This window comes from Amborella trichopoda, chromosome 3, assembly GCF_054954075.1.
Source record: "Amborella trichopoda isolate Santa Cruz 75 chromosome 3, AtrichopodaSantaCruz75HAP2 v2.0, whole genome shotgun sequence".
Lineage (NCBI taxonomy): Eukaryota > Viridiplantae > Streptophyta > Magnoliopsida > Amborellales > Amborellaceae > Amborella > Amborella trichopoda.
The window spans coordinates 60947954-60959342 of record NC_142338.1 but is presented as its reverse complement, the minus strand read 5'-3'; the positions used below and the strand labels follow the sequence as shown (position 1 = coordinate 60959342).

General features: G+C 36.5%; 1 protein-coding gene across 1 annotated transcript; it reads right to left on the bottom strand.

The window, feature by feature from the left end:
* Nucleotides 1–2461: 2461 nt before the first annotated feature.
* On the bottom strand, nt 2462–10705 carry LOC18421556 (indole-3-acetaldehyde oxidase). Its single transcript, XM_088861985.1, has 10 exons — nt 10425–10705; nt 8085–9875; nt 7234–7493; nt 6657–6866; nt 6114–6332; nt 4581–5546; nt 4155–4250; nt 3955–4053; nt 3460–3649; nt 2462–2979 (listed from the first exon to the last, which is right to left on the bottom strand). The coding sequence occupies exons 1-10, from the start codon at nt 10555–10557 to the stop codon at nt 2744–2746; spliced, it is 4200 nt and encodes a 1399-aa protein (XP_088718111.1). The 5' UTR covers nt 10558–10705; the 3' UTR covers nt 2462–2743.
* Nucleotides 10706–11389: the final 684 nt, after the last annotated feature.

The window sequence follows — 11389 nt, the reverse complement described above, 5'->3', positions numbered from 1 at the left end:
ATTTTTTTGAAAATTTGTTTTTTTTTTTTTTTAATCCGTATTATTCAAAGAGAAAATGAGAGAGATGATGATTCTGAGGCCACCCTATCCTAGCCATATTATTCACATATCGAGTCCCAACAACAACAGTGTAGGGATGAGCACGACAATGCAAGTGAGCATGAAGGATGGACATTCTTCGGGGATTTTAGCTTGGGAACACAACAAAACACTAACATTCAGGGATTTGGGAATAGTCAAACGCCTGCTAATATCGATGATTCGTTTTTAGATCGAATCAATGAATTGTTAAACGAATTCAATCAATGGCACCAGCGTGACTAAGAAGAACAATAACGTGGTCTATCATTTTATTTTTAGATCATATGTTACTAATTTTATGCTTTATTGTAGTCCATGTATGTTGATATACTTATTCCATGATAATTATATGTTTATCCTTTTGTGTGATGTAAATTAAATGCTGAATGGCGGTTCATGCAGGGAAAGAACATATCAATATTCGCATATTCATTCAAAAACATGAAAATTCTTAATGGAGTACTTTCATTTCTTATTGAATTCCTAAAAAAAAATATTTATAATGAATTTTAATAATTTTTTCGGATTTTTTTTAAGTTTTATTCTGACCGATTCACCCGATTCTCGATCCGGATCGCCAATTCGCCGATCCGGATCGATTTTTTGGAAGCCCAATCCTGGTCACCGATCCGTTTTTTAAACCATTGCTCTCACCTTATTATGAAAACCATATTTAAAGAGGCCCATGTCGGCATGGAATCATCCTATTTGATTTGGGAATAAGTCACCTCATTTTGATTCTACGTAGATATAGGAAAACAGTTTAGTCTAAAACGAAATCGGCAGTTTCTTATGGTAAAAAAAAACCGACAGTTTTTTACAGTAAAATTAGCCATCCAGGCCATTCATTGATTCGGATCGGTTTTTAGTGATTCACTATTTTTTCATGTATTTTTTTAATCTTGTTTTTTTTACATAATAAAAATAGTGATCTGGATTGCCGATTCACTGATCCAGACTAATTTTTGAGATGCCCAATCTAAGTCATTGATCCGTTTTTCAAAGACTGAGAAAACCAATACTCTCTCCCTACACTTTCTTTTCGTTTGGCCCAAACATTTTCCTCCTTTGTATTATTTCATTATTATATGTGCTTCACTACGGCACTCTTTTAACTCTCTCATCATGCAAACCAACACATACTCCCTCTTTGTGAAAACCAAAATCCTCTCTCTCTCTCGCATATTCCTTTTGATTCATGTCTAAAATTTCCCTCCCATACTCTCTCTCTCCCTCATATTGTTTGATCTTATGTCTAAAATCTCTCTCCTCTTGCATATTGTTTTCATTTAACATCTAAAATCTCACTTTCTCTTTGTACGAATCCCGAGTTGGAAAAAGTATATAATGAAACTATTTACTTTTGCTACAAGGTGGTCGTAATTAATCTTGACTATTAGATGTAAAATATATTAATAGTTTTGTATATTCCATAATACTTTTGTCTAAAATTCAACCAAAATTTGGAAATAAAAACAAGAGAAACATCAAGTGAAACTTTACATGAAAGGCCATAATTTTAACGAAATTGCACCCAAAACTTAGAATGAGAAATGAGCAAAACATTAAAATCAAACTTTTTATAAAAGACTCGAAATTTACCCAAAACTAGAAATAGTAGTAATATAAAAACCAAACTTCATGTGAAAGGGCAGAATTTTAACTAGGAATAAGAGAAATATCAATTTTGACTTTGAGCTCAAAAAAATTCTGAGGCTCTGAGCCCTCTCAATGGAATATGTCCCATCTACCCGATGGTTAATATCAAGTGTGATCTCCTTATATCCTTAGTAAATATCCTTATTGTATACTTCCTACTTTATTTCCCTTGAATAAAACTTTTCTAGCATATAGTTATTGAGAAAAATAAATTAAAAAGGGTCTTAAATTTTCTTAATTGAATACTTCAAATTATTTAAGAAAATGCCCATTCACCAAACTCATCGTCTCTTCTGAAAATACAACCAATCCTTGTAATTTCCTTTAAGTTCCCCCATATGGAATAATATTTTTCAATTAATGGCCTTTTACATGATTTTTCAAGTATATCATTACGACCAAAAACAGCTTAAATCATAAAATAACTTTAACTAAAATAACTTCATTGCTAATTCAATTACATGCCCAAAACTGCTCCGTCAAACCTTTTATGGAAAAAAGAAAAGAAAAGAAAAGTATTTAATAAGACTGTGTACCTTCCATACAAAGAGGTCACAATTACTCCTAGATACTAGAAGTGAATTTGGATGGTTGGGATGTGCTATTGATTGTGCTTGGAGTCGGCAATTGTTTCTGAAATTTTAAGCCAAGAAACAATGACCACCTGATTTCACATGTGACAACTAGTTGCTTGATTTTACATTTGATGGTACCAAACATAGGTCCGAGAAAAAATTCATTGGTTTTTGTGTAGAGAAACGTTACACCACAGCCGTCCAATATTACATTTAGAAAATTGGGGTGTTTGTGACCTGAGTAAACAAAATGTAATTTCTCATTGTCTACAATCACAGTAACATCCTTTATAATACTGAACATAAGTTTTCTTCTTATCTATGGACACAATGAGCAAGCTACTGTGAATACATTCAATACACATGCAACAACACAAACATAAAAACACACAGAGAGATAATCATGATGATGAACGAGAGAGAGCTTCTCAATGGTGATGAACCAAACTTTGTAAATATTTCTCAACATTGTCCAACCCACATAGCTTCTTCACCACATCCATGGTTGCAGGGGTATCCATTCTAAAGGTGGCTGAACATTCTTCCCCAATGATTTCATTTGAGCGACTTTTATATGAATGAAGATCTTTTCTAGCCTCTTTAATGGCCTCCCTAATAGCACAGTGAACTGTACCAGCCAATAGTAATGGTGGTTCTCCAGATGCTGCAAACCAATTATATTTATATCCGAACCCAATTAGAGATTTATTCATGTGAGAATCTCATCAAAGAAAATTGCAGAAGAACATTAAAAAAAAAAGAAAACAAAAAGAAAGAAAGAAAACACGAGATAGACATTCCTGTATATAAACATACATATCCAATATCATAACACCCCAAATGACCTTATTATGAATTCTAGTAATTTTGTAAGTGGGCTTATGGAAATTTCTTGGAGAAAATAGGTCGACTTGAAAAAAAAATTCCATAAGATGATACAACTGCTTTATATAGGCCAGATACAATCTTAACTATTTCAGTTGAGGGTGCTAATTCCCAATTAAAATGTATAAGGTGCATCTAAAATTATTCATTTCCTCTTGCATGGAAAGTAGTCACTTCAGAAGAAATAACATAAACGCACATCCAAAAAGAAAAACACAGAAGATTACTAATATCTTGAGTATAATTTTAGGACCCTAACCTTTGGATGAGAGAACTCTGTTTTGGTGATGGCCACTGCTTAGCATCTCTACATTAAATTGTTTGGGTATGGTGTCAACAATGGGGATCTTATAGGTCCATGTCCCATCAGATGTTACCATTCCATCAGAGTCCACGACATGCTCTTCGAGTATGAAGAATCCAATTCCTTGGACAAAAGCTCCTTCAATCTAAGAATAAAAAAACACCACGGAACCCATCTTTAGAAACAGGTTATGACTTTCAAAGGTAACATAGATAAGTTGTTTGGTGGGGGATGTGTCATTGATCGGACAAAATGTCTAAACTAAAATTTCTCAAACGGAGTGACATACTTCAATATGTCGGATTTCACATGCAATGGCTAAGAGTAATTATGATCTCCTCTTTCCAAAAGTGAATGGTCTTATAGTATATACAATGCTTTAAAAAGGATCCTTTAACCTAATGGGCTTATACTGTGGCATAAGCCTGTTTTCTATGTAGTTGGACCAACCTGTCCGATATCCATAGCAGGGTTCAAGCTCCTCCCACAGTCATAGACAATATCAGTTCGTAAAATCATCGTAGCTCCTGTAAGAAGATTTATTTCCACCTGCAATATATGCAATTCATATCAGTTATTTATTGTGTCTAAATTCAGAAACTCCTCACATCAAAGGTTAACAAACAGAAAATATCAGAACAGACATATACCTCACTTGCAGCAGCGCCATAATTTAGATATTGACTTGAGATTGAATCAGGAACCCAGTATGCATTTGCAGACATGTTCACTGATTGGAAATATGCCTACCACAAAATGAAAGAACAAGACATAAATGGCTAGGTTGATTTTGATCTCACAGTATGCTATATACTAAGATGGATGATTAAATAAGAAAATAAAGGAATCCACGACAGCAAACTGAATCAGACAAAATTCCCATGATATGAAAATAAAACAGCCCATATTTCCCCTGCATTTCTTTGGTCTATTTTAGTTTTCTTTCTAATTCTTTTGTTCTTCTTTGTCCCTGATATATGTACTTAGTATTTCGTTTCTCATTTCTCAATAGGACTTCTCATGAAACCCAATTCATTGAACCACTTACAACCATTTGGAACATTTTCTTTACTCACCTGTTTAACCAGAGCATCCCATGCAACTTCTTGTGCGTTCTCTAACAATTTCTTTTTGATTGGTGAAAGCCTTTCGACCAAAACAACACAAGCAACTCTAACAGCTTCACAGCTTGATTCAGATGTGGTGCTCCCCCCTGTGAACCCTCCTTGCACCATACTTATCGTATCGGCTTGGACAACCCTTACCCTCTCATATAGCTCATCATTCCCATCCTTCCATAGCTGACCGAGGGCAAATGCAGTCATTTGTTTAACTTTGGTCCAGAGCCCCTGTCCTAATTCAATCCCTCCAACCTCAACAACTATTGAGCCATCATTTAAAATGCTCACTTTACCTGGAGTGGGCCTCACGGTGACTTCATAAATAATTGGCGAAATTGACATCCCCCTCTTTCTCCATCTATTTGTGGTATTAAACTCTCGAATTTCTTCAGTTCTTTGGTTAAAATTTGAAAACAAAACCAACCTCTCCAAAGTTAGAGGCAAAGTGTAACCAAGTTTGTCACCTGCGCAAGGACCATAGAACAACTTGAGACTTTCAAAGTTGTGGAGATTCTTTTCTCGAATGGACTTGGCATCCATAGAGAGAGTAGATGCCACATGTTCAATGATGGTTTCAGCTAAGAAGGCACCCTGTACATCTCCAGGTGCTCTCATGGCTGATTTGCTTGGGAAGTTGGTTTTGCAAATCTTAAAGTTTAAAGAAAGGGCTCCATAATTGTATTTTTTTAGTGCTGCAGTTATGGTGGAGGTGATGAGGGGGCTTAGTTCAACTGAATATCCAGCATCGAGGAAACAGTCCACATGCAGAGCTGTGATTTTCCCATCGACTTTGAATCCTACAGTGTAGAACATCTTCAATGGGTGTCGGGACCCAACCGTTATCATATCTGTTTGTCGATCGAGATACATGCGAACCGGGCGACGAAACTTGAATGCTGATACTGCGCAAGCCGCTGCAACCTGAATGATAAAATAGTTTTATTCGTTATTATATTTTTTGGATATTTCTTTTGTAAATCTCCTTGATAAGGGTTACCCACAAAAGGATTAAGATTTAAGAGACAAACCAATGACATGAACTGCCAAAATTGATCAGAGACGGGGAAAAACTTATAACTGAAGAGAATCATATTTACAAGGGTATGGATTTTTTTCAATGATTTTATGGAACATGTCCAGTTTCAAAAATGGTTTAGGGAATTTATGATATTTTTGGAATTATGTGAGAAGCGTTAAAAAAAATCGATTACTAGTGTTGAAAAGAAACAATGTATCAAGAGTTTAGAATTCTAATGCCATGAGAAAACCAAAAAAATATATAGAATGGCTGCCACATAAGAGATGCATTTAGTCATCATGTAAAACATAGCCACTTCAAGAATTTAATCATTATCTCTTCAAGAAGGATTCATGTTGAAATTACCAAATCCTAGTGAAAAAAGTTACCAAATTATAGGTAGTTAGTGGTATACATATAGGACAAGAAACCAATTGATTTGCAGTTTGAGTTCCATGATTTGTACTCACTAGATTTGCTCTTGTGCCCTTTCCTCCGAACCCCCCTCCTACTCTTCTCGTAATGATACGCACATTATGCTCTGGAATACCAAGGCATTTGGCGATTGTGACCTGGGCACTCTCAGCCAGTTGAGTTGAGGTGTAAACAGTTATGCAATTATCTTCATCAGGGATTGCCATTGCTGTCTGAGTTTCCATATAGAAATAGTATTGTGATCCAGTTTCGACCTGTATATTACCAGAAAATGTCATTAAAAAACCAAGAATCTCTCTCTCTCCCCCCCCCCCATATACATACATACATACATGCAATCTTGTAGAGAATGGAAGATCAAAGTCCCCATAGGCGTCATCACTGTCTAATCATCTGACGGACAGTGATCTAGAGAAGGTGGGACCCACCAGAGGAGACCACTCTATCTCCATCAACACACAATTTTTCAAGGGATTGATGACCCCAGCAGACCATGGTCTTCCATAGTCCATTAGATCAGTATATTTTCCTTTATCTGCACATAGAAATTACATGCTTCAAATGATCAAAAGACGTACCCTAGAAGAAAGGATCTTGTAATCTGCTTCAGCCATCCCTTTCGAAAAATCACCCACTTGTTTTGGAATAAGAGATGGTGGGATCTCAAAAAGGCTAGATCTCGCGATAGCCTCTTCTACTGATAAAATAGGTGGCTCTAAACCTTGTGTATCATAGGATACCTTCACTTGATCAGCAGCTGCTTTTGCAAGTTTCCGAGTCTCTGCTACCTAAACAAAAGATAAGTTAACTAAAATGGTTAAAAACCACTATATCAGAAGATGAATCAAATGCCCATCATACCATTCTATCAGTATATTTGTACTACTTGCAAAGGAGGGGAACTATACTTTAACCCAATGAACAACGGAAAACCATATCCTGTCCAAGTTCGGGTCCTCACTGCCCAATGAAATAATGGACAATGATACAGAGTGTAACCACTGTTTGGCTCATATCCTGTTGTGGTGGATCTAAGCCTCTCTCCATCACTGATCATCAATTTGTTAGATTGTTTTCACAAAATATACTATGATCGTAGTATAGTATGTTTCATCTATAAATAAATATGACAAAGAAAAAGAAAAAAGTGATTACCATGACTCCAAGGGGTTGGCCGGAGTATTCAGTAAGATCATCAGCAAATATAGGTTCCTCGCCAAAAAATGCTTGAAGTCCTACATTTTGTCCTCCTTTTGGTATATCTTTGACTGAAACAAAGGAAACCACTCCTGGAGAAGCTAAAGCAGATTCAACTTCAATATGTTTTATGTGGGCAAAAGGTTTTCTGCTATATACAAGTGCCCCATGAAGGCAGTCCTTTGGGGAAGGGATATCATCAACGTACACAGCTTCACCTGCACACATTCACATAGTATAAATTAATGCCTTAAGCTTAGTACCAAGCATGTGCATTTCCATAATAGGCTTTTTTTGGCAATAATTCAACTCTTTTGGTCAAAAAATTAAGGAGAAAGTCTCTCAACCATCACACCGTTCTAACTCTAACGGATTCTCTCGGTCTTATATAACCATATTTGGACCACTAAACTTCCATTCTTATTCTCTCTCTTGTGTTTTTAAGTATTCAATCAGTACAGAAGTCTCTCTCGTGAAGATGTTTTTTAAAGAAAAAAAAGATTTGCAGGGTAGTTTCTAAACAATTAGAACATGTTCCCACCCAAATTTCTCTCTCCTGACACCTTACCACTATGGCAAGAGATCAAACAGCTTTTCCTAATATGTTGGACTCGAAATAACCAGTTATGCCTAGTTTTGAACAATATGAAAACACTTCAGCTTTTAGGATAAACTTTAATGTTATCTGAAATACCGGTATCAGCTTTGTTGATGCAATAAGTATTATGGTACACCCTAGCCTCTCTCTCTCTCTCTCTCTCTCTCTCTCTCTCTCTCTCTCTCCTTGTTATCTAACAATTAAGAAGTACCTGAAGCTTGAAGCTCAGCTGAAACTTTCTTTGTAGGATAACCAACAGGATGATGATCGTTATGTATCTCCACGACTTGCTTCGAACTTATGCCCGAAGTTGGTTTCCTACTCTCACCGTTACAACCATTAGAGATCGTGTGCCCATTAGGGTGAAGTAGAGAAGTCGCAGAAACAGGGCCATTGATGAAGCTTTTGTTGGGTTTTTCTGAGCTTGTAATCAGTGGGGAGAAAAAGTCGAAAAGAAACCCAACAGCCAAACTGGACCTGTAATCAGGCTTTGAGGTTCCTTCTATAGAAACCACCGTCATTTTAAGAATTCGGATAGCCTCTAATAACACAGAGGGAGTAATTGATTTTCCTTTTAAATACTCTTCTACCTTCCTTGCTCTGATAGCTTGTTTAGTCCCATAAGCTCCAAAGGCCAAACTAAGATGACCCAAAACCAGTTCTCCTGTTGATTCATTACCCAAAACCTCAGCCATAAAAGCAGCATTGACATAGGCCAGTGCGCCGCCAAGAGGATAAGGAGCAGCTCTGTAAGTCTCAAACATCAGTCTCGTTGCTCCCTCTAGCTCACTAGTACCATTATTCAGAGAGAAAGGGTATAATTCACTTCCACCTTCAGTCTTAGAGAGAGGAGGGACTCCACTCCAGCTCGGTATTCGAACACTCACTAGCAAAGTCTGAGGGTCACATGGTGGTTGCCCAAGGAATTCCTCCATGCTTAGGGAGAGAGTTCCTCTTGGGGTCTGAATTATGACCGATGAACAGGCACCGAGTAGAATGGTGGCTATATCAGATGGGAACTCATTCCTCTGAGCCATAATCAAATTACCCCCTAAACTTGCCATATTTCGAACAAATTTCGAAGCCACCATGTTCAAGTGATTCACTACTTTCTTGAATACCAACTGCTGTTCATTCTGTTTATTCCTCAATGAGATCTCTTCCTCCAAAAGTTCTATAACCTTTGAGAGGGTAAAACCTGCACCGATATCAATCCCTTCTTTCTCTCTCTTAATCATCAAGAGCTCAGGTATATGTCTTATATCAATGTATTTCTGATAACTCCCTTGGTTTTTATAATAACCGGCGCTGGTATTTCCGGCCACGAGCTTCACTTTGTTTCCATTCTCTTCTGATCTCAGCATCTCCATGAGTTCTACTAGGCTAGTTGGTGTGATCCAATACCCATCTTCTGGTTCTCCCCATTCACTCTTATACACTAAATTCAATTTTCCCTCTCTAAATTCATCAGTTGGTTCTGCTACATTCTTGAGAGATTCAGGAAAGGTGCATACACTGTTTGGAACATAAGGAGGTAATTTGCTTACGTCTAGAGTCTCTCCCTTTCTGCAAAAGGAATTCAAGCCAAGATCCTCCATGTCTACATCACTGCAAAAGCTTTTACCAGCATCAATAATGGGCCTGTAACCCGTGCACCTGCATAAGTTTCCAGCTATGGCTCTCTCAGCTTCGGAAACTGTGAGCTTAGAAAACCCAGGTGGGGGTTCAGGCCTAGAGCTTTTATCAGCTTTAGAGAGAGAAGAGTAGAGAGAGATGCACATTCCAGGGGTGCAAAAGCCACACTGTGAGGCATGAAAACCTGCAATTCTCTGGTGAATTGAATGAAACCCATCTCTCTGGTTTCCGAGACCTTCACTTGTTGTGATTGAACAATTGTGCAGGCTGCACAAAAGAGTGAGGCAAGAGCTCACTGAAAGTTCTTCTACATCTCTGGTTTCAGGATTATACTTTGAAATGAGCACTAGACAAGCTCCACAACCACCTGTAAATAGAGAGAGTGAGATGCTAGAGAGAGAGAGAGAGTTATAAATGCTTAAATTTTACATGTTTGAACTCATTACAAAATATAAAAAACAGAGCCCCACATACCAAATTAAATATCTCAAAATAGCATCAAATAAACACTCTCAAAATAGCATACAATAACTGAAACAGAGAGAGAGAGAGGGAGAGAGAGGGAAACTTTAATGAAAGCCATGATAACTCAAAAAGAAACTCAAGGAAAAAAAGAGAAGAGCGGATATAACTCGTAAGATGAGAGAGAGGAAATATGGCAGAGTAGTTCGATGATCCAAAATCAACTACTTTTAATTCTCCACAGTAAAACTCATTATACTCAATTCTACGAGTTCACTAACTAAAAATTCACAGGCAAAAGTTAATGGAGAGAGAGAGAGAACAACTACTTGAATTCTCCACGCTAAAAAACATTACACAATCCATAAACTTCCCAAACTAAAATTCATAAGCCAAATTTTAGAGAGAGAGAGAGAGAAGCTATGAGTGATTAAAATCAGAGGAAAAGATGGACCTTCTCCACACCCTAGTTTGGGTCCTTTGTAGGGTGTTTGGGTGCGAAGGAATTCCAACAAAGTGGTGGACGGGTCTACATTAGAGACCTCTTTCTTCTCCCCATTCACTGCAAATACCAACTTCTGCTTCATGCTTCCTCCCTTTTCTTCTTCTCTCTTGCAACTATGAAGTTAACTGAAGTATATATCCTTAGAAATGTCTCTCTGACCTTAGTTTGCAACTATGATCTAGCTGATCTGGATCTCAAAGAACTATCTTTCATTTTCTTCAATTCAAGATATGAAACGAAAATCCTCTGTTCAACTAAGATATGTCGTACTCAGAAGAAAAAACTCTGCTCTATTGAAGATTTCAAGCCTCATGGAAAGGAAACTTTGAAAAAGTCGCAAGAGTGGTATAAAAAATTTCATTTCTTAATATTTCAGTCTTTCTCTGCCAGAATAAAATACTTCATTTCCAGCGTCTGACGGCTCTCTTCCTTCGGGTTATGACAGGGGACGTTACACTGTCGATGGCGGCCATAGATGTCATTCCTGTTGTCATTTGGCTGAATTATATAAGAATAATATAATATATATATTACTAAAACATATTTATATTAATATATATTTGTTTTGTATATAATATATATTTATATTATTTTATAAAATAAATAAATATATATATATATATTATTCATATATATATATATATATATATATATATATATATATTGTATTATATTATATTATTTCACTCATCTAGTGAACAAATTTGAAAGACAAAAAAAATGTACAATTTTAAGCTTTCAAAAACTAAAATCAGCTCATCATCGTCTAGAGTCCAATTCGGTGAAGCTTTTACTTGGGGTATTTTTCAAGATTTTCTTTTTCCTTGTAATGATCTTATAGATGAATATGGGTACTTGATCAAAATACCGATGAGATATGCATTATTTAATATTTTTACTCATTTAAAACTATT

Bases quoted from the DNA above. Each gene is read 5' to 3' on its own strand.
- LOC18421556 (XM_088861985.1), bottom strand. From the start codon at position 10,557: ATGAAGCAGAAGTTGGTATTTGCAGTGAATGGGGAGAAGAAAGAGGTC. The intron at 4,251-4,580 runs GTGAGTAAAGAA...ATTTTGTGGTAG, and splicing joins GGGATGCTCTGGTTAAACAG to GCATATTTCCAATCAGTGAA. The intron at 2,980-3,459 runs GTTAGGGTCCTA...ATTGGTTTGCAG, and splicing joins CAGAGTTCTCTCATCCAAAG to CATCTGGAGAACCACCATTA.